Source organism: Corylus avellana, chromosome ca3, assembly GCF_901000735.1.
Source record: "Corylus avellana chromosome ca3, CavTom2PMs-1.0".
Classification (NCBI taxonomy): domain Eukaryota; kingdom Viridiplantae; phylum Streptophyta; class Magnoliopsida; order Fagales; family Betulaceae; genus Corylus; species Corylus avellana.
The window spans coordinates 9,986,700-10,010,706 of record NC_081543.1 but is presented as its reverse complement, the minus strand read 5'-3'; the positions used below and the strand labels follow the sequence as shown (position 1 = coordinate 10,010,706).

Below are 24,007 nucleotides of genomic sequence, written 5' to 3'. Positions count from 1 at the left end.
AACAAGCAAACCAGGAACAACAACAGGGAAAAGAAAACGAAATCCAAAAACAAACACAAAAAAAAAAAAAAAAAAACACACACACAGATCGGGAAAGAGAGGGGGGGAAGGAAAATGGGGAAGGGAGGGGGGAACAGATCAAGGAAAGAGAAGGGGAAAGAGAGGAGGGGGGGACCCTCAGCTGTCCATTTAAGCTTATTATATACTGGTTTAAATTATTATTTAATTGAAGTAGAGACATGAATAAAGAATTTGATGTTTGGTTCCTTTTAAAAATAACTCTTCAAATTTAATAAAGTTTTTTTTTTTCTTCTCATATTTAACTTTTATTTGAAGAGTTCATTGTAAATGCTCTGAGGACGTCAGCTTTAGTCCCCACGTTGCCAATAAGAAATGGTGGTTTGCAGGGGTCATAGGGCCTAGGGCTAGGGAACAACAAAATAGGAAAGCCTCCAATCAGATTGTGCCACATGCTGGTGGTTACGACAAACTAACTATAAAAGGCAATGGAAAGTAGGTAAAAATGAGACTTTTCGTCTCCTCTCGGATTCTCTCTCTCTCCCTCTCTTACTCTCTACCAATGCCATTCTCTACAATTATACTCACTTAAGCATCAGAGCTATCTCCCACCGGCTTGTTCCGACAAACTCTTATCTTATCTTCTCTCCTCTTTACAGATACCTCGAACCGTTACTTCATCCTATGAAACTATTGTAACAATTTAGCGGTGTTTGTGGAAACGACAATATATAGTTCCTTGACAAAAGACCAAATGCCGTACACTCGATCCAAAAGTCTTCGCAACAACGTTGGCAGTACCTCCAACCCACCCGACGCGGGTACCTCTCACGAGCAGCGTCTCATTGCCTTTGAAGCTCACATCCTGCAGCTCTCCCAACACGTAGACACCTCAAAGCTCATTTATATGGCGGAACTCACTTCAAAAACTTTGTCTTCCCTTCAAGAATTTATAGACAAAGAAAAATAGTTCATGAATGCGGTAGATCCTCCACCCCACCACCCCACCAAACCAATTCCAAAGGACAACCCAAGCTTGAACTGGCCAGGAAAAATGAAGTCCCCTGCAAAGTCCCAATGCCAGCAAAAGTGTTGCCTATTCCACCAAGACCATGGTCACTACAACATGTGGGTTTTGGCGCTAGCTAGGTTAGGACCCATGGAGTGACAAGTAATTGAAATTAATCACCAAAAATAGTACAATTTGTTGTAAATTAAGTGTCCTAAATTAGGAAGAGGGAGAGATTATCAGCAAGTGGACAATTGGGATTGCAAATCAGGTACAGTTTAAGAAGAGTAGGCCTAATTATTGATCTTACTTGTCCACCTCTTTCAAAGGAATCCAATGCTTCTTCTGTGTGACACTTTGTTGAAACGACACCTTGGAAATTATATGAGAATCTGTCTTTTTACACAATTAATGCATCGCAACAGCCAATCTCAAGATAGAATTATATGAGAATCTGTCTTTTTACACAATTAATGCGGCGCAACAGCCAATCCCAGGATAGAATATGACCTAGGCCAAAAAAAAAAAAAAAAAAAGGAAAAGTCTTTTCATTACATTTTATACTCATTGATTTTTTGTTTTGTTTTTTTTTTTTTTTTTAAAGACCCTTTGGTTATTGGAAAAGCTATTTGCACATTCTTGTAATATCATGTCTATTTTCCTTCGTTAATTTTTAATTTTTTTTAAAAGATAGGGATGTAACGATTAGATATGTCATCTTAGTTGAACTAATATGGATTATTATTATTAAACATTGTATCTATAGTCATTAATAAGAAAGTTGGCTATTTAGTACATATACCTTCATACGAGAGTACTAATGATATGGTAGTGAAAATCAATATTTGAATTAATACTTGCTAAAAAATAAAAATAAATAAGAGTTAATTTTTACTATCACGTCAGCCCAATTATATGACGGTAATATAGCAGTCTACTAAATAACATTACTCATTACAAAAGAGTAATGCTATTAGTAAACTCTTATACAACTATTATACAATCCACTCTTATACAACTGTTATACAATTTGATGACATACTAGTAAAAATCAACTTTTGGATCAACACTTATAAAATATATATATATATATATATCATTAATTTTTTTTATTGCCACATTACTCAAATTGTATAACAATCGTATAACAGTCTAATAAATAACATTACTCATTATGAGAGCATTTTGTTTTATTATTCGGATCTTAGAAAGTAAATTATAAGAGAGAATGCATGGTTGCCAAACTTTGGGACATAATAACATGGTGGTTGATGATACATGTATATCTTGATCATGATGCGTCTCACCAATGTCATGGAGGTTTAATTAATGCATTGCCAGCTATAAATTTCTGGGAATTGAGTGACGTTGATCACTCTATCTCTCACAATTTATTGGACACAAATTTTCTCCAAATGAGTTTCGAGAAAATTTCTTTCATCCTATTCTAATATGGACAAGTGTCATTCAATATTTTTAGGATTTTAAAAAATTAATATTTGGATTCCTAAATTAAGAATTAAGATCTTCTCCAGTCCATTTGAACTGAATAATATAAAATTAGTTATATTTTTGGGGGTATTTTTGTCTCATAAAAAGTAAAAAGACAAAAATATCCTTCAAATATAAAATGAATGTGAGATCACACTTGTCACTTAATAGATTAGTTTGAGCAAATTTTATCCTAATTTATTGGCATGAGAATATTTCTTACACACAAAATTCTCTCTCTCTCTACTCATCTTCGTGGGCCTAAGAAACCATGTGCACATCACTTTCCTACACTCGTGTTGATTTGTCACGAGCCCCACAGAGCTCCTTAATTATATATATATATATATATGCTCCATGCCACCACAGAAAATGCCCCTTTCTCCTTCATTTTTACCCCGCGCTCAAAAAAGGCCAAAAGACGCTTCCCATCTCCAAATTAAAGCATTTCACTTCACCCTCCCCTTTCTCTTCCACATATATAATTCGCTGTCTTAACAGCTATCTCACCTAACCTTTTCCTCCCCCATTCTTTCCCCACCACCATTTACACCCATTCATCAGCCGCCCATCTACCCCTTGAAGCAGCCGGCCAACTACCTTTCTTTTGAGGGGAAAAAATTAAATGCATTAATAAAGACCTTTATCATTACTTTTCCCTATGTATGTATATATAAAAGGTGTTGAAAACGTGGAAATTAAGAAAATTGTAGTGCCATTTTGGAGTTAAGTTTTTTTTTTTTTTTTTTTTTTTTAACAAAAAGCATATTTGAATTAGTTATACCAATGGGTTATTGGCTCCTGTTGTAATTTGCTTTATCTTAGAGCGGGTTTGAAATCGATAAGAGAACTTAAAAAGTATTTTTAGTATTTAAAAAATTATGCTAAACAAAAGTTGGCATGTTTGATAAAAAATTTTAAAAGCACTTATTTGAAATTTTTTACTCAAAATAATCAAAACTCACTCTTGAAAAAAGCATTAGATATAAAGTTTGACTCGTAAACAATTCTTTGATGTCACACCTGCGGACAAAAGCTTAAACTTTACCGCGTTTTACATTGTGTTCGAGATCTGGTCAGGTCGAAGCCCCATATATATCATTAAAAAAAGAAAGAAAAGAATAACATTAAACGAAGCTGACAATGTGGGTCTCTGTTTGTTGAAAAATACCATGAAATATGTAACCCTTGAAAAACAGACGGGAGTGACAAAGTCCCTCTTATTCAGCTAACTCAAAATGCTACAAAAGAGCTGTAATCTCCTAGATCCCTTCCTAAAATCACAAATAGATCAGCTCCCCAAGAATAATCCACGAGAAAGAAAAAGAAAGCAGAAAAAAATGAGAAAAAAAAAAAAGGAATACACAGATAATTAGTATCATAATCTACATGAATCTAAGCAAGGAGTACAATCCCTCCCAACAATGCTAGCAAGGCCATGCTGCTTCCATGAGCAAAAGCAGTACTGTTATCTGCTGTTGAGGGGGCCGGAGAATTTGCCGGTGGCGGTGGCGTTCCTCCTGATGGTGATGGGGACGTTGTTGGGCCTGAAGGAGCCGGAGGCGATGACATCGGTGACTCTTCTGGCGCGGGGATTGAAGATGGTGGGCTTGTAGTAGATGGGCTTGGGCTTTCTGGGCTCAACGCCGGAGGGCTGGCCGTCATCGGTGGGGGTGATGAAACCGGAGTGGAAGCCGGGGGAGGTGTGGAAACAGTTGGTGGGGTAGCAGAGCTGGTTGGAGGAGTTACACTGCTTGTCGGTGGAGTAGCGGTGGTGGTTGGAGGAGTTGCAGTGCTTGTTGGCGGAGTAGCGGTGGTGGTTGGCGGAGTAGCGGTGGTGGTCGGTGGAGTAGCAGTGGAAGTGGTGGGTGCCGACGATGGAGCTTGAGCAATGGAGGATGTTATGAAGGTGAGTGACATGGTTAGCATGATGATGAGCATGGCACGTGGGAGAGCCATGGCTCTAGCTAGCACGTGCGAATGAGGTGCTAGACTGAACTGAAGAAAATACGGTTGGAATGAGCTAGAGAGAGAGAGAGAGAGATTCACGAGGAATAGGGCAGAGTGGTGTGAGGTTCATATATAGAGGAAATGAAAGGAGGGTTTGGAGAATATATCTGCCTATGTTTACAGCTGAGTGCAAGGAGATTTCATGCAATCAACACAGTGGTTGACACGTAGAAAGGGCATATTGTTAGTTAAGTTAATCGAAAAAGATTAATGCTAGAAATCACATTTTGGGTTTTTTCTTATTAGTCTTTTTTGTTTTTTTTAAAAAAAAAATTCCACACTTTTTTTTTAAATCCAACCCTTTTTTATACTCCCAAGAGAGTTAATTACAAATGGATAAAACCACATTAATTAATTTTATATTTTTCTTTCTAAAAATAATCCCATCTCCCCAATTCCCTCATCCCTCATATAATTAACCAATAATTTGTTGACCCATTATAATTAAATGGCTTTAAGAGACTATGACTTTAAAAAGGTTAGAAATCATGAGAGTTTCCATTACATAGAATAAGAAGAAATTCAGAATAAAAAGGGTGGGGGAAATTTCACCCCACATGTTGATTGGATACAGAGATTAGGTGCCACATTGATTGAGTTAATTAATGAATACTCTAAAAGATATAGTAATTTTTGTCATCTACCTAAATTATTGATTTGTCAATGATAGATGAACACATAATTCCAACTTTAGAGGCACGAAACTCCTATGCCTCCAGTAGTGGACAAATAATTTATGTCCAAAGAATAAAGACAGAGACAGACAGGGGACTGGGGAGGCCTAGCTAGAAAAGTTTTGTGGTGCTCATTTTTCCAAGTTTCTTATTGGCCATTTCCAACATACTCATTCACCTCCATCTCTCTTAAAGTCAAGGTCCTGGGATAAGATAGTATGATGTCCTGTCGTACAAGCTTATTGTCCCACCATTTTTTTAATTTTTTTTCTTCTTATTTTTAATTTTTTTATATGATTTAGAGAAGCATCAAGGTACTTTCTTTCATGAATTTCTCGTAGACCGCTCTTGCGGTCACAAGATTGAGCTCAAGACGGTGCTTCGGGACAAGTCAATTTACGCTGCTCTAAATTCAAGAAATGCGAAAATGCTCAAAGGCATTAACAGGGAAAATAATTTTTTTTTAAATGGAAAGAGGTTTTAAGTTTTTTTTTTTTTTTTTTCAGATGGTTTAAATTAAAATGCTTTGATTATTTGCATGCACTTACTCTATTGTTTGATCGATCGTATGCATGTAAGTATTATCTTGCTAATTTTTCTATGATTATACTTGGATATTATTAAACATGATCATGACACATATTCTTTCCCTTCCATTTAATTATTTTCACTTATTTCTTAGCTCTTACTATCAGAATGAATTGTAAAAGTAAGGTTTTACAGCATCCGGTGAAAGGTTGATACATCATTTAAAAATATTAAATGCAATAACAATTTTTTTTTAAAAAAAAAGACTGATAAGAAAAAGCCCCACCGGCCCTAAAAAAAGCCACCACCGCCTCAGCTCCACTTGCCGCCGAATTTCGCCGAAAGACGCTGCCGAGTACACATGCCACCCACGAACAGAACCACTACACCCACCCAAGCCCGACCCAAAAAACAACCAATGCCAACCCAGCTCAATCTCACCACAAAACAACCATCCCGACCCTAAAACAACCACCCCGACCCAGAAAACAACCACCCCCGACCCACAATCCATCACTGCTTGTAACCACCACAAAATTGTTACCCACAACCATGAACCATCACCAGCCCAAGCCTAGAACGCCATCATTCTTGGCCAAACCAGCATAGATCTGGCCGCTCCACCTAGAAGCATAGCCAGTATGGAGTTGCCACCCACAGTCGTGAACCATCACTAGCCCGGTCTTAGAACCTCACCATTTTTGGCCAAATTGACACAAAATTTGGCAACTTCACTGGGAAGCACCGCTAGCTATAGAGTTTCGCCGTCAAAAGCCTCCTCTCAAATCTCTGATGGACCTCCTGTGTCACTGAAGACCCATCCGTACCACATCTTTAGCTCTTGGCCTTGGCTACTCGTGGTGTGGTTGCTCTACTAAAAATCAGAAAAACGAAAAACACAAAACCATAAGATCCGGTAGCATTGGTCGGATTCTGGCGGAGGAGGCAGTGTTCCTGGATCTTGAAAGGAAAAAGTCTCTTTAGTTGCCCAAGTTTTCTTTTGCTCATAAGATCTGCCGTTTTCATGCTCATTGTATTTTGGCCTTTTAAATGATGTTTCTATTGGATGCTGTAAAACAAGAATTTTACACCCCATCCTAACTTAAGGTATTCTCTTTCTTTGATATCTTTGTGTTTGCTTACTAAGTTGTGAAACTCATCTTTTCACCTATAAATTATGTTTGCAAATACTACTTCCCATGATCCGATGATCTGGCCATATGACATTGATGCTTGGACTAGCCATATCCTCCACTAAAGTAGCAGGGCTGAAGACTCACTTTTGGTAGTCCTGTATAGTGGAGGCCGAGGCCGAGGACTAGGATGGCGATGACCTCCCTTGAGTAGCTATGTAGACAGTCTTATATGTGTGTGTGGGTGTGTGTGTATATATATATATATATGAAAGTTCATATTTCCTGCTTCTGCTCTCAATCATAAAGATTATTCCCATGCTTCATTTCGTTTTTAAAGATCTTTTAATTCCTCTCTATTTTTTCTTTTTTTCTTTTTTCCCAACAGTTGTGCTGAATAGAGCTTGACAAGATGCTACGCACATAAGTATTGCTTGGTATATTAAGACAATGAACAAGTGCTACAAGTAACAAACAAAGCCATTATTTTCAGAAATACAAATGCTTCTTGAAATCAAAGAACACACAATATCAATTGCATGTTGAGCCTTTTTCTTTAATTTTTTCAACATGAAGCTTCTTGAAATCATACCTCACTATCACCTTCTATCACTGAGAAGAGGTTGGGTCACATGAGCTGCAAAAGAAGAGATCACATGTAAGTCCAAAACTATTTTAATGGTAGAAAAAAAGGTTCAAAATTCCAGATTTCAGGGAGGATAGATATTGCTGCAGAGAAGATTAGAAATAACTTCTGGAAGGGAAATAAAGATCAGCTGCCCACATGAGTGAAATGAGAAAACCAAAATTCAGTGAATGCAAAAAAAGCACTTGTCCTCTTAATTGGTGATTTTGAAATAAAAGTCAGAAGCAAAACGTAATGTTTGCCCCTCTATAATTGGAAGAAGCAATATGTCTGTTAATTATTATACAGGTTTTACTCATTTCAGAAGGAGATAAACAACAGACATCAAAAGAATAACCTTTTCTACCATTAAAATAGTTCTGAAAATACACTACAAAAATACAATTTGCTTTTCTCTTTCTTTGGCAGTTACAAGGAGAAGAATGGAGTTTTAACGACCCATTACTATAGACTGAAGCAGACACCATACAACATCCTTGTCAAGCCAAAATCATAATGTCAGAAATTTCTCGGGAGCGGCTCAGTTGTAACTTGTAAGCAATATTATCATTTTCATGTACAATACTTGTGCTACTAACAATTCAACTCCCATAAGTAGTCGAAACTCCCATCAAAGTCACCCATGGATGCACAACTGACACGAAATGGTATGTTTGTTAATGGTTTTGAAAAGTGTTTTTTGTGTTTTAATTTGAGAAAGTTTTTGATGAGATATAGAGTTTGGAAGTGTTTTTGGTGGGGTCCATATGTGAGGTCCACTTGAGAAAATTGTTTAGTGAAGCTTTTTGGAAAATGTTGTGTTTTAAGAAAAAAGTACTAAACATGCTTATTTTGAGAAAACACAAACATGTGCGGAGTTGACTTCATACTTACTGTTTTTTTTTTTTAAAAAAAAAAAAAAAAAAAAAAAAAAGTGGTTGTGTAGCCATCCCTCTCCTCCGTGGGGGGTGGCTGTATAGTCACCTCTCTCTTTTTGTTTTGTAGTCTTTATAAATAATAAGCCAGTCCTTACACCTAAAATACTCTTTGAAACCATTACCATACATTGCCTTGATTTCAATTTCCAGTTTCAAGCCACTAAGAGAGAATACCTGAATCTATTGATTACAATCATGAAAGTTAAAAGGCATTTTTAGAAACTCACAAGAAGTAATGTGTTTAAAGTAAAGAGAATAACAAATATTCACGTGCTAAAGGACACCTATAAACAATGCAAGAAGACTTGAGTATATAGTCTATACATCAAAAGGTGATGATCATGAATTTTCTACCTGGAACGTTCCCTTTTGATTCTTCAAAAAATGCCAAAAATTTATAAATGCATCTCTTAGTTTTTATTTTAGGCTCAATAAGAACTCTTACTACTAGTGTATATGTATTAATCGATCAAGTAATTATACTCATGCTAGTACAGAAAATAAGTATTTCACTAACCATCTATTTACAGAAAGCTAAATCGCTACATTGAATAACCAAAGTTTCTGAATGAAGATGGAACACAGGCCTCAATTGCTTACTATTAACTGATATGCTACATTTATACGTTCTGTTGGTAGCTAAAAAGTGATAAAAGAAAGGAAAAGAAAGAAGAGAAGAATAATACCTCCAAGACTTTGCTGGTTGCTGGATTGAGACATTGGTTTGCAAGTTTTCTCAGTAATTTCAGCTACAATCAAACGTGACAAAAGAAGCCCAGCAACAAGAGCACCAATCATCAGCATCACAAAAACTGCATCCCATCCCTTTGTGGATATGAAACCAGTAATAAGAGGGCCAAGAGCCGCACCGACTGATCCAGTACCATCAATTATGGCAGTCACTGTTGCCAGCGCTCGAGAATCCCCTCTAAGAGAACTGTGTGTGCCTAGGTCCGCAGAAACTGCGGTAGTAATGAGTGCATAGGGCCCATTTATAAACAAGCCAGCAATCATCATAAGTACAATGTTGACAGTCTGTGAGATATATCCATACGTGCGATATAATAGCATTGAAGGAATTGCAGCATACATGAAGCAGGCAGCTGTAGTAGCCCGTGCATTAAGTTTATCAGATACATAACCAGCAAGGATTCCACCAACAATGCCCCCTACATCAAAGAAGGTAGATAGATTTCCAGCAGATTTCACAGAAACATACTCTCCACCAATTTCTGCCAAATCAAAGAATAGAAGAAGATTGGAACATTAGCAGATGCACAAAGTGATTAAAGAGAGACCTGAAACAGGATATGGCTTCATGAAATCATTAAAGAATGTAACCAAGTAACAGGTACGAGTCTATAAAGGAGAAGTCATCCTCGCAAACTCAACAACATTGACTACATAAGTATCCAACTGCTGATAGCAATAATTTTAATGAATATAATAAATTGTGAGCAATTTTAAATTCCATTTTATAAATTTTAATGGATGTTCATCACAAACAGACACAATGCACAAGGAATTAGCACAATTACTTGATAGCCCTCATGGTAATGGTCTTTATCAGAAAATGAACTCCTTGGAGAGCTACCATGAATTTGGGACAATAAAACCACCAAAAAGATGACATTTTATAGCCAGTAAATCATTGTCTGATCAGAATAAATCCATTTTTTTTCAGTAATCTTGTTAGGAAGAGGCTCAGCAATGTGGCAACACAGTGTTCTTGAAACACCAACTTGTGCCCTGCAGCCTCAATCATTAGGTGACAGGTATTCAAATGAACATCATGAGCATGTTTGCATCATTGATCAGTCAACCTATCTAATTGGATAAAACAAATCCAGAAACAAACTATTAAAAATATCTCAAATAGTAAAAGAAGGTGTAAACATTTTATTAATTAATAAAAAAAGTAGTTGTAAAAGCTTTCCCTTCGGAATACATTTAAATTAATACTTAGATGAAGAACACAACACAAGAATCAATGTAAAACAGCTCTTTACTCTAGAATTTTTTGTTGAAAAGAACAGCCATGAACCAAAAACATATGGGATTAGCTATAAATAAATGCAACCATAGAGGTGCAGAAGGATGGAGACAAGATACTGGAGCTATATCAACTTCTTTTCTTTCTTATTTTTTTCTGATAATATAAAACTTATGCCCACTCCTCTTAGTTACTAGTGTTAACGGAAAATATAACTCATCTAATCAATTGACAACCACTGATTAACATTTATATGTTTATCCTTCTTTCATAAATGAAACTAAAGGATTCAACTCTGATAGAGAAGTTTATTTGGGAGTGCATAAAAAAATATTACGCTGGTCCCCAAACAAATTAAAACCTGCTTTACTTTCAACCTCCTTTGTGTCGACAGTACTTCATTATTCCTAACTATCCACAAATACTTGAAATCTCCTCTGATATTGTTACTCAAAGTTCAAAACAACATACACATACCATTAACAAAAATCAGAAGCTATCTGACAAACCAAATAGCAACCTAAAATCTTACAAGCTTATGAGTTACATTAGTTTGACTATTATATAGCAATCAATGTAAAAGCTAAAACTAGGAGCGCAGAATATACCTGTCTGACTTAGATAAAATGGTAACCAGTAGAGAAACGTGTAGGCCACCAGCTTTGCGAAGAAAAGGCACAATGCAAACGGTATCACTCCTGGTATCAAACAAGCTTGAAGTAGCCCGATGCTTCTCCTACTCACTGACCCATGTTTAGACACAACATTCATTTCCCCTGCCTCCACATTTTCTTTTCTTATATGAGCTTCTTGGTCATTAGGAACTACCTCTACATTCGAAACTGAACCATGTGAGCTGGTAAATCCAACATCCTCAGGGTAAGCAGCTAAGAACAAGTATACCATTAAACCTCCCATTACAATAAATGCACCTGGAACTATAAAAGACCAGCCCCACCCATATTCCAAGACGGCAGCAGCAAGAAGAGACCCACTAATATTCCCAACAGAAGTATGGGCATTCCAAATACCCATTATCAAACCCCTCTTTCTCTTCCCAAACCAACCACCAATAACAGCAACAACCGAAGGCCAACCTGTTGCTTGAAACAATCCGGCAACCATTTGCATTACAAGAAAATACCAAAAGACATGCACATTCCAAAAATATCCCATACCGAATAACCCAATAAAAATTCCGCTCCCAATCATCCCAGTCGTTAAAAACAGCCGGAGGTCCAAAGTATCGCCCAAATGCCCGGCAGCATACATTCCCAAAGCGTAACAAGCTAGAAATGCAACATCAATCTCCCCCAATTTTGACGTCCCATCCGGTCCATTAAATGGAGGCCAACCCATGTTTATGTCATTTTCCATAAAGTTCTCCTTCATGAACGCATTGCCAATCGGCCAAGGGTACCGCCCCAAGGGCCTATTGGGGTCAGGACACAACACACTCTTAACTATGCTAGTGGGTTTTCGAGAAGCATGATAACAAGCATATGCAATGAAGGTAACAAACAAAACCACATATCTATAGGTAGCAAGGCTCCAATCCCTACCTCTAATTCTTCTTATGAGCAAAATTCCAGGTGGGATTCGCCTCGTTGTGTCAGAATTCCGAGACATCTTTACTATCAAGCAAAATTCAGCCCAGAAAAACTGAAATACCTCATCAATCATCCACAACTCTCATAGAACATTCATAATCAACGTAAACCAACATAGCCCATTCAAGTAAATCAAATTAAATAACAGGAAAGAGATTGATTCCGTAAATATTTGCCAAAAACTGATATGGGAAATCGCTGACAAATCTTACAAGAACAATAGGATAAAAAAAAGCATCCCAGAAAACTGAATTGAAGAAAGTGACCTTACTCAGTTTGATGGATCAGATTGGTGAGGAAACTGTGACCGAATTGAGAGAGGGATGAGAGGGAAAGCGAGCAAGACGGAGGAGAGACAGAGAAGATGGACAGAGCGGGGAGTCGACGTGGCGAAGCGTGGAGATTTGAACGTTTTTTTGGTATAGTTGATTAGGCGCCACGCTAGCCTGAAACTAGAAATTGCCACTAGGCCCACTATAGAAGATCTCCAGCGTTTTAGCACGTGGCGCGATTTCAGGTGGGGTTCCAAAGTATGAGTCACGCATGGGAAACAGCAAAGAACGGCCCTACTAACAGTGACTTTCTGTTTCTGTAAACGGAGTTGCCCTCGGCGGAGGGCGGTTTGAGTAACCGACTGTCCATAACCGCTCACCGGCGGAGGGTTTAGTTTTAAGATATTGAATGCGTAAGAATTCCCAGCTCTTCTCTTTCTTTCTTCCACTCTATTACTTTAGGAAAAAATATAAAAAACTCCCTAGGCTTTTTTAAATAGCTCAATTAAGTTTAAAGTGTACTAAAGTGGTACATTAAATTATCAAAATGTATCAAAAATGTCATTTTTTTTTTATTATATTTCTATAATACTCTTATTATCTTAAAAACTGAATTAAAACATTAATAAAATAAAAAACTAAAAAATCAATTTTTTTTTTCCTAAAAAAAGGGAAAGATGTATATATATATTTTTAGAAAATTAATTTGTTTTTGTCTTTTTTTAGTTTTATATATTTATATTGTTTTTATTAAGAGTGATACGTGTCATCATTTTATTAGCGTTAACGTGACATCTAACAAAATTTGAGTTTTTTTTTTTTTTTTTGTTTAAAAAATAGTTTATTTTAGTTTTTTATTTTAGCTTTTAAGAGAATAAGAGTATTATAAGAATATAATAAAAACAATATTTTTCTTGGCGGACTTTGATAGTTTGATGTACGACTTTAGCACACTTTAAACTTTATGTATCTTTTTTAAAAAGAGAAGTTAGTTGAGAGGACTTTTTTTTTATATTTATCTCTTACTTTTATTTTAATTTTTAACTTTATTTTATTTTTCTTTGAAAATTATAGAGCCATCACAAGATGAGTTATTTCGAGATGGGCATCATCAACGTTAAAGTAGACGCAGACCCTTGAAGTTTCTTGCTTAGAGCATTTTCAATAGGCTCCCTATAAGGGGGCATGTTTCTCTAAGTTTAGAGAATATGTCCAAAAAATTGAAAAAAAATGTTTCATAGCAAACTCTCTAAATAAACCCTAAATATTAGGATTGCTATAGTAGAACCCAATCCTTTGGGTTCCACGATTGCAATCCTTATGATTATTAAAAAGAAAAAATGATTCTCTCTCTTCTCTCCTCTCATGTCTCACAATTCTCTCTCATCTCTCCTCTCATATATATATATATATATATATATATATATAATAAAATAAAAATAAATAAATATTTTAATGATATAGGAAATTATTAAAGAAAGTTATTGGAATGTATTTTAACATAGGCAAGCAAAAAGTAGTTTAAATCCTTAAATGTAAGAAAAATGACAAAAAAACGGTTGGGAATGCTTAGAATGATAGATATAGTATTGTATGAAAGTATAAAGACACTCCCCATGTGGTTGTCAATTTAAAAATTCCTTTGAAATATTAAATCATATATTTTGTTGTTTTTGGATAACTTCACTTGAACCTGTATTACATTTCCAATTGTTCATCTAAACTTCAAAAACTCTTAATTTAGTGTATCAATCTTACAATTTTTTTTTTTTTTCAATCTTAACCCTTTGATAGTATTTTTCTGTTAACCCAACTACTCATATATATATATATATATATATATAATGGTAATAATAATTCAAAGATTTAGGTGTTGGTATTTTGCAAATTCCATTAAATCCTAATCAACGCCGAAATCATTACAATTTTTTTCTTTTTTTTATTTTCCCTTAAAAAAATAAAAAGTATTTTGAAAATTTTCACACCCGGGTAACGGCCCATTAGTGACATGTCAACATGCTTGACACGTCACTAATGGTTAGTAACGTGTCATTAGCAACGTGTGTAGCGGGTTAACAAATTAGACTGGACTCCAAGAATTTAAGTTTAATTGCCCAACATCAATATCATTTCAAAGGGATCAAATCAACCTAGTCAAACAATGATATGACTCAAAAAATCTCAATAACGAGATTTGTCAAATGGACGTCAACATAGCCTTTTTAAATGGGCAACTTGACAAGAACATCTATATGTTGCAACCATATGGATTGATTTTACGTGAATACTTTCATATACACGTAACAGGATAATTTATTAGATTTTGAGGGAATTTAGACCCTTTAGATTCATTGAAAGGAACCTAAAACCTTTTCAAACACAAGGTTTGGAATAATTTTATGCTTCCTTTATTCGTAAGACAATGACCTTTAAATAGGCAAACTATTACAATATTTTATAGGGCCTAGTCATAAGCTCTTATTGGAATATAAACTAGGGCTAAGTCATCGAGAATCTTACATGAAATAAAATAAAGACGATATCATATAAAAATAAACACAATAAAGTATCCTACCATATCATATATTTTAATATATCCTAATATTAATCATTGTTCCGCATAAAACTCGATGTGTTTTTTTATATTATAATTATTGAAGAGACAACACCTGCATTTCCTATGTGCATTTCTGAAAAATTAAATAGAAAAAGAAAAAAAAATTAGAACTTATCTTTTCACACCCTAGGTGGTAATGTTGCCTCTCAAAAAAACTAGTTGAAAAGTAAATTGCTTGACTTTAACCGTAACCAAAAGACAAAAAATTAAAAATAAATAAATAAAATACATGTAAAGTAATAGCTTCTCTATTTGGCCTCTTGAATTTTTGTTCATATGCTAGAAATTGTGGTTTAATACAAGATTACAAAACAACAAAAAGAAATCAAAGGAGAAACAGGTGCTATGGCTAAAAAGGTTATGAAAGGACTTGTGTTGATGATAGTGGTGGTGTTGGCCATCTCTGTTGAAGTTGTGATGCAAGCACACAACCCTTCATTTTCCTCTCTCGCTCGCAATTATCCCCCCGCTCTCACTCATTTTCTGCCTTCCCCTCCAATTATCTCCCTCTCTCCATATAGTGATTCTAGATCTAAAGGGAAGCGTCCAAAGAAAAAAGATACTCCCAAGGAAGGAGGAAATCGTGGTTCAATTAATACTCCCAAGGAAGAAGAAAATCACGGTTCATTTAATACTTCAAAATTAGAAAATGCAAGAAGAGAATGTACGAAAGAGTGTGCATATGTTAATAAAGATTTTAATTTGTACGGCAAGTCGGGTGGATAAGCCAGTGCAAAGCGGGACTTTAGAAAATGTATGAAAGAATGCATTGAGAGAAAAATGAAAGAGCACTAAGGACACACTTGCTCAGACTCATTATTGGCCGTCCATTTCCCATCATCAACCTTGAAGATTCTTGCTTAGAACTATGGATAACTCCACATGTGGTTGTCAATTTAAAAATTCCTTTGTAGCCCCAGCTGGATCAATAGCAAACTTATTAGATAACTTCAAATATGAATGAGAAATATTGAATCATGTGTTGTTCTCTTTTGATATAATTTTGAAGAAACTTTGCTTAACCCTTTGAACTTTCAATACATTTATAATTATCCCATAACTTTCAAAACTCTTAATCTAGTATTTTTCAATTTTTTTCAATTTCACCCCTATGTTAGGATTTTCGTTAAATCATATCAAAATTGCCAAAATACCCATATTTTAAAAATAAACTCAAAGATTCAAGTGCTGGTATTTTTGCAAATTTCGTTAAATTCTAACCAACGCCTAAATCATTGCAATTGTTTTCCAAAAAAAAAATAAAAAATTGAAAGGTATTTTGGGAATTTTCACACCCGGCCCCCTCCTCCGTTACGATTTAACGGAAAATCTTAATGGATGGTGAAATTGAAAAAAAAGTGACTAAATTGAGATTTTTTTTAAGTTTGAGAAAATAATTGCAAATGTGATAAAAGTTCATAAGAGTTTTGAGACTCCTATCTTTTTAGGCTTTCTATGAGCAAGTCTCTAGATGTTGATTGAGCTCAAGGCCTTGGGCTCAAGCTTATTTATGCTATTGAATTAATAAATTAACCAACTCATGTTTTAAAAACTCTTCACTAAAAAATTTACAAATGTCTCCTACTCGAAGGAAAAAAATTCAAACATGGTGTTGGTTGAATTTCTTTTAATTAACATTTTTTATTAGTATGAAAAATGAGAGAAATGGTAGAAACAGTAGTTGGGGTTTTATTGGAAAGAAAATTTTGAGAGTGGACAACAGAGCATAGCTAAACGGATAAATATTTTCTCTATAAACATATCTATGAAGCAGCTGATCACAACAAATTTACTTGATCACTATACAAGACGAGAGAAGAAAATAGGCAGACTTTCCATGCATCCAACTCAGCGTTTAATTTATACAATGAAATAAACAGAAAAATAATCTCCTTATAAGTCCTGAAAAGCATCAATTCATTCTGTGGACGGTGAGGACAATGAAAGGTTCAAGAGGAAGCCAAGCATAATGCCTATTAGTGCCACAAAGATTGCGAAGGTGAAGGAGAAGGCAGGGTCACTTTTTCGATTTCTTCGTCTTTTCAGCGACTCCTGTTGGGAAGAAAATAGATAAATTAACTGCTACATTATCTTCCAAAGCACACCTACATATTAAAGTGAAGATGATAACATTCTAAGCTCCCCATCAACAGGTGAAACAGGCAAACTTATCCAGGGATTGGATATGATACAAATGAATGTGTTGTTTTCAACCTATTGCAAAAATTTTAGAGTTTTTCCAACTTCCCATAATTTCTTCATTTGTTAAAGCTATATGTATGTATGGCTTTATAGATCCACTCCTGTACATTTATTTATATACCAGCTTCTCTGACAGAATCTGAGAGATTAACATCCTCATCATCGTCAAACCGCTAAATCAAACCGGAAACAAATAGATAAGGGGAAAAACATAGAGCATGTATACCAATTCAAGTTGCAGTTGCTGCGTTTGCCGAACAGCTGCATCTCTTTCATCCTTCAAACGCTGCAAAGCCTCGTTCTACATACAAATGAAAATTGGGAGGAAAAAGAAAAGAAACAAAAAGGGGGGGGAACCTATTAGAGGTAAATTCAAAAAATATACAGTACAGTGTAACATCTTAATGAGTCAGTAAAGAAGTTGGATTTTAGGGTGGCTACTTTAGTATATGTTTCAATGTAAATATAATTGGACAAAAGACCCACTTGCAAGCACAATATATTGATAAATTGCATAATGCATTTAACATTCTATCAATCAAAACTGAGAACTTTGACAAGAAGTCACGAAGAAACATTCATGTCTCTCCATTCATATATAATTAACAATTGACACCATGTAATCACCAATAAAAAGAGAAAAAAGGGATTCAACGCATTCATCTTCATTTCACAAGGAAGATCTATAAGCAGCAATCACAGAGGCAGAACTTCCAATTGCTAAGAATAGTGATAATGGTAGGTCAACTTTGGTGCAACTTGATACAGGCATTTGACCCGTGCTGTCAACTGGAAGGGTTTTTTTTTTTTTTTTTAAAAAAAAAAAAAAAGTATCAACTGGAAGTACATAACTCTTTTCTTTGTTTATCTTTATTTCTTTCATATGTTGATATCATTCCAAGTACCTTTTTTTCTTTCTTGTTTTTCCTCAACCTCCATATGGTTGTGTTCCCAAATACTTCATGCGCTGATCATGAGGCTGCTTCAACACATAACTAATGAAAGATATAAAAATAGTATGATACACATTTAAAGCCGTCATTCTATTCTCTGGCTTCTCTGTGATTAGATGTCTAGGTGATATAATAGTTCTTCTAAGTACTACGATGAAAGAGCTTCTATTTTTGGATGACGAAACATCAATGATGTTAATTTATTGGTTTTGTCAGATTGTCTAGTGCAGGTAACTCTGCGCTCATACTAAAATAATAAATCACATGCATGCACAAACACAAGCATTCGCAAACATGCCTACTTTACATATCCCACTAAGCCAAACAAAAGAATCAAAAATAAATGAACCACAAAACAGCGCAACCTCAACCAAAATAAAAAACTTACAGAAGTGGTATCAGGACTCCGTGTTGAGCCCCTTAATGCTTGATCTTCCGAGGTTGCATGAGCTGAGGCAGGAGAGGTATACACAACTCTAAGCTTGCATTCCTCTACAGCCCTTCCAATGTCCTTAATAAACTGGACTCGAGAGTAAGGTCAATTGTCCAACATCAATATCATTTCAAACAGGATCTAATCAACCTAGTCAAACAAAGACATGACTCAAAAAAATCAACTCTCTTACAGTATCTTGTGGAAGCTCATCAACATCAGAATGTGGAGGCACTATCGTACTCTGCAAGAGAAATTTATCTTTGCAATGCATATCTGGAGGATATTCTCGTTGGGCTTGGAGGGTGACTGCACATCATGAAGCCAGTTAGGACCATCATTAAAAGTAAGAAAATCTTCAGGGACTAGGAGAATACTTTTAAGCACAAATATTGCAGTGGTGGGGAATAAATGAATCAAAAAACCACTATCTTGCACTTAAAGCCTGGGCCAACCATAAAGGTATGGGATTTGGGATTTCATCAATTTGCAGGCATCAATAAAGCCCTTCTCACTCAGTTGGGCTGGATCATGGCGTCAAACCAGGGCAGACCATGGGTGCCAATTCTTAGAAGCATGCAACCTGGTTGTGCCGATGCTTCATGGGTTTGGAAAAGCATTCTAATAAAGCTACAACTACAAGGTCATTCGAAAAGGTGCATGCTTTCTTGTAGGTAATGAAAGAGATATAGATAATGTGGACACATCAATTCCTTTAATGGTTCTTGACTTGATGATGGAGAATGGTGGTCAATGGAATAAACAAAAGCTATAAGAGGTTTCTTAACAAGGCTCAAAGAACCCCATTACTTTGAACCAAAAGCCCAATTGTCTTGCTTGGGTGGCTATTAAAGGAAAGTTCTCGGTGAAATCTCCCTATTGGGTGGATCAGGGTTGTCACTTCAGTATGAGGAATGACAACATCTGGAGGAAAATTTTGTGTTCTTTGATAGCCAATAAAGGAACAAAGCGGCGGATGAGCTTAGCTGATGGAATACTTGTTCTTCTTTTCCTGAATCTCCTCGCTTAGAGGCCTTTTCCTCTCTCTGTATGTATGATTGTGATACTTGATGGCTCTTATTATTTTTCTGTTCCCAATTACTTAATATTTTCACAGCAAAAGAAAAGAAAAAAAATACACTGGTACACCAGTGCATGATCAAGTGGCATATGATTATTCAGTGCCAGCTAATAAGTTTCTTTGATCAAAAGCTAACCATGTTTAAGATATCACGCAATAGATGTTGATTTGATTGGCCAATCATTACTTTGCTCATGCCTGTATGTTAAAGCAGTTTCTGCTAAAGATACATTCAATTTATTATCAAAAGGTAATGAGTTGAGAGAGAGAGAGAGAGAGAGGGAAAAAAAAAAAGAAAAAAAAAGAGGAACAAACATATCAAAATGTTTTTACAAGGTATCAAAAAGCACCTCTTATGATACACGAGTCCAAAGGATGTATAACACCAGTGTTGGGCCGCACAAAGTACTTTTTAGGGGAAGTGGTTTTAACCTATCAACAAAAGAAGAAGGAACATTCAAATCACACCTAATTGATCTAAAATTCAGAATGACTTGATAAATGTATATCCCTTGATGTATAAAAATGTTTACAACTGTATGGTAACAGAGATAGTACCTTAAAAGCAACATGATGTTCTGTGTTGTTCACAATTTTAAGATCTGCGTAGCTTTGCTGTTCCAGCTCAACTGATTACATGAATTCCATGATTCATAAGTCCATAAGAACTTTCTTAAACAAATGTCTAGCATAAAAAGCAAATAACCAAAAATGAAACTAATAAGGATATTAAAGAAACCAATAGGTGCCTGAAAGCAGGCCTATATTTAAACCACTTTTTTTTCTCATTATGCCAATTCAACTTCACACTTTTGGCCAGCATTATTTTAGTTCATCTAGTTAAAAATGCAGAACTCTTCATGCCAAACTTCTTCTAAACACCCCCCTCCCCCCCCTCTCTTTTCCTCTGCAACCCCAGGTTGCCTATGACATGTTTCCAGGTATTGCTACAAAGCAAGGAATCTGGATACTCAGATTTTAAAAACATCTCACTCAAAGACAAACTCAAATATCAATGAAAAGATACAAATTCTGATTGCCCTATCCCTTGATCTTCTATAGGGTGTCTTTCATAAACTGCATTTACATTACCACTAGCTATATATGGAGCTTCTTTTTTTTCTTTTTCTTTTTCTCCTTTGCTAAGTAATACAAATTGAGACACTGACTGCATAATCCCCATCATCCTACAAAGAAACCTTCAAAAGCAGTCTTAAAGCAAGAGAAGTGAAAACCAAATGAACCAAAAAACACATAATTTTCTCCATAACTTCGGATGCATCCACAGGGACAGAAAATTCCTACCTGATCTTCTCTAGCTCGGACATACCAACTGAAAAGGTAGTCACCAAAAAGAAGCAGGAAAGTCGATATATTCCAGAATCAAGAATATATGGAGTTTCAAACAAGGGAAGTGGATGACAACAAATAAAGGGATGGCCCACTATCTATTCTAGAGTCCAATATACAACATTATTTTTATCAGCTAACTCCTTCAGTTTACTTTTGGCATTTAACTTATATGCAATCATGTCTTAGTGTATCCTCTAACATCTTGGCACCGGTCCACAATTCCAGCATCCCCATATCAGCAATATCCATGCCATCAACATATACATCAGATCCTTAAGATATACAAAAAAAAGTGTCCTGGCACACATTCACATTCCAGTATCTTCATTTCTGCAATAACACTGTTTTTCACTCGAGATCATCACTCTTCCCCTTCTCCTTTCAAAATCCATGTAGCCATACAACCAAACCATAATATTTTAGGGGAAAAAAAAAAGAAGATACTTTCACTCATTCTATCCATATCTCTACTCCTTTCACCAAATTTAACACACACCAACTTCATACTTCTTCGTTGGTATCATCATTATCATCCAAAAACATAACCAACAGAAGTTTATCTTTTCTTCATCCGTTCCGCTAGTACTATTGAGGAACAATTGCATAATGTAATGCAGTTGCACTATCACCACCATGTCCAAATTTCATGTTTTTAGGCTCAACACAAGTCGGGTTAGGCTTTTCAGGTCAAGTTTGCGACATATTCTGCTAAAAACAACCCTCTTAACAGTATGATAAAATATCAGGACCCATTATCCATGGGTATCATTGGATACATGTAGTTTACCAAAAAGCAAATAAATAAACAAATTCTGATTGAATTTTGGCTCATGAGGAGATATACCCATTAAAATAATCCAATCGAGGACATAATAGCATTTGAAAATTTTTTAAAAAATAAAAAATAAATAAATAACAAATTTGGGTAAGCATAACAATTGAGAGAGAGAGAGAGAGAGATGAATAACATACATTGGAACTTGAGCTCGTCGGGATGAACTGAGATCAACTGATTACCGGCACCGGCACCGCCGCCGTCACTCATGATGGCCCCACCAGATCAACGATATCCACTCTCAACAACCCAATAACCAAACCCACCCCCTAATTCCAGATAATTCACACAATCCCCAGACTTTCAGACACACACACACACAATATGTTTGGGTTTGAGAGAGAGAGAGAGGAATTGAATGGGGACTGACATGTGGTGGAACGAATAGGTGGGCGGTAGGGATGGCTCGGTCCACACTGGACCCGCTGCTTCCGAGATTTTTAGCCGCCAAGATCGGACCTGCTGGTTCGAACGAGAGCCCCAAGAGAGGAGAGAGGAGAGGTAAGTAAGACAGAGCAGCGGGAGGGAAGGATGGAGACGCCGCGTGTCAAATAGCGGCAATGACTATGTCCGGTTCAAAAGTGAGAGAGTTTTGATCTACCAGACAGGATGCGGGACCCACTTACGGCACACTTTGACAGTTGCGTCCACGTACCCCTCAATTTTTATTATTTATATTACTTTTTTTTTTTTTGTAAGAAAAAAAAAAATAATACTTTGAAACACAAGTAACGTTAACTTATTATTATATCTTGTATGAAAACTGAACATCATGAGTTCTAGCTTCCAGCTATAAGCTTATCCCCATCTCGTTTTATAACAGAGATATTTTATCTATGAAGATATTTTATTAGTAGATCTTTAGAAAAGTTCTTTTACGTCAAAGTTAAAGTGTTCAACCATGATTTACATAAAAAAAAAAAAATAAATAAAAAAAAAATATAAAAAAAAAGAGTGATCAACCATGAGTGGGGGATTTCGGATTTGAGCCCAAGTTGGGAAAATGATGGCGGGATGAGTTCTATTTTGGTGTGCGTTTAATTGGCTTAAAAAGTTTAAAAGTGCATTTAATATTTAAAAAGTTTGTTTGAAGAAAAAAGTACATATTTAGTAAAAAAAATTGAAAGCGTTTTTAAAATTGTCAAAAAATGTTTTTTTTATTTAAAAGCTCTATTTCTCAAACATAATCTCAAGTATATTCTAAGTGGGCTCCATCGCAATTGTCTCACAAGGAAAGTAGCTTGAAGATGTGGTCTTCGGAATTTTAATTTCCAACCTTTAATCTAGAGTAAGTATGCTCTAATTGGTATAAGTGAGCAGGGAAGGATTTAGGGAGGACATTGTTAATTAGTGATAGTTTGAGGAAGATATGAGAATTTTTCAGAAATCGCTCTCTATTTCTCTTTTTTTATTTATTTTTTAAAAAATTGCTATTAGCTGGGACCTAGGTTCATTCATAGGAATTCACCGGTTTGGGACCTAACAAATTACATTGATACCTAGCAAATTACATTGATACCGTGTCACTTGTTGATCTATCATTTATTTATTTCATTTCTTTTTTTTTTTTGTTTGGTCGGTTTGGTGAAATTCTCTTTTCAAGAGTGTCGATTTAGGTAATGAGCAATGTTATACCAAGATGTTTGAGGTCGCATGCCAATAGAACAATGGAGAGGATCCTCGTACACTCAAGACAATTCTCTGCACTAATTAAATTATTAATTTCTAATAAAAAATTAATTGGTGTCAATATTTTGACCATATTTCTCTCACCTCATCTTACTAATCAATCATTATGATAGGTATAGATGGGGTAGAAAGCATGCGTGTGGATCACTCCCCACCTACCCATCCACGCCTTCTATACCTCCTCCATGGGTTGGTTGGTGGGAGGTCTTTTATTGGTTAGAGGGGAGGAGGAGAAGGCAGCGATGGCTACCCTCCTCCATGGGTTGGTGGGTGGGAGGTCGTTTTCTGTTGTTTCCATCAAAAACCCCGAACAACAGCGATTACAAGGGAGCAATTTGATAACAAAATATACCTTAGGGGGTGATTTAGTCATTTTAAACTCTGAAATGATTTTAAAATAAAAAATAAAAAATAAAAAATAGACCTCAGGAATCCTTACAGTATTTTTCCCTAAAAATATCTACCTTCAAAGAGCCTGAAACAGTAATTACATGCTCTTTTTTTTTTTTTTTGGCACCAAAAAAAAAAAATGAAAGGATGAAA

At 35.7% G+C, this 24,007-nt stretch overlaps 3 protein-coding genes across 3 annotated transcripts; 1 reads left to right on the top strand and 2 right to left on the bottom strand.

Annotated features, from left to right (window-relative positions):
- The first annotated feature begins 2,288 nt into the window (after positions 1-2,288).
- On the top strand, positions 2,289-4,581 carry LOC132174048 (glycine-rich protein 23-like). The gene is made up of 2 exons (XM_059585759.1): positions 2,289-2,307; positions 3,973-4,581. The coding sequence occupies exons 1-2, from the start codon at positions 2,289-2,291 to the stop codon at positions 4,404-4,406; spliced, it is 453 nt and encodes a 150-aa protein (XP_059441742.1). The 3' UTR covers positions 4,407-4,581.
- Positions 4,582-7,279: 2,698 nt separating this feature from the next.
- LOC132174787 (putative glycerol-3-phosphate transporter 4) lies at positions 7,280-12,463 on the bottom strand. Its single transcript, XM_059586464.1, has 3 exons — positions 11,028-12,463; positions 9,113-9,658; positions 7,280-7,500 (listed from the first exon to the last, which is right to left on the bottom strand). Exons 1-3 carry the CDS (start codon positions 12,100-12,102, stop codon positions 7,463-7,465), a joined length of 1,659 nt encoding a protein of 552 aa, XP_059442447.1. The 5' UTR covers positions 12,103-12,463; the 3' UTR covers positions 7,280-7,462.
- Positions 12,464-16,649: 4,186 nt separating this feature from the next.
- On the bottom strand, positions 16,650-22,353 carry LOC132176521 (vesicle-associated protein 2-1). The gene is made up of 7 exons (XM_059588752.1): positions 21,913-22,353; positions 20,146-20,216; positions 19,938-20,019; positions 18,700-18,815; positions 18,462-18,593; positions 17,347-17,421; positions 16,650-16,970 (listed from the first exon to the last, which is right to left on the bottom strand). Exons 1-7 carry the CDS (start codon positions 21,983-21,985, stop codon positions 16,836-16,838), a joined length of 684 nt encoding a protein of 227 aa, XP_059444735.1. The 5' UTR covers positions 21,986-22,353; the 3' UTR covers positions 16,650-16,835.
- Between the last annotated feature and the right edge of the window lie 1,654 nt (positions 22,354-24,007).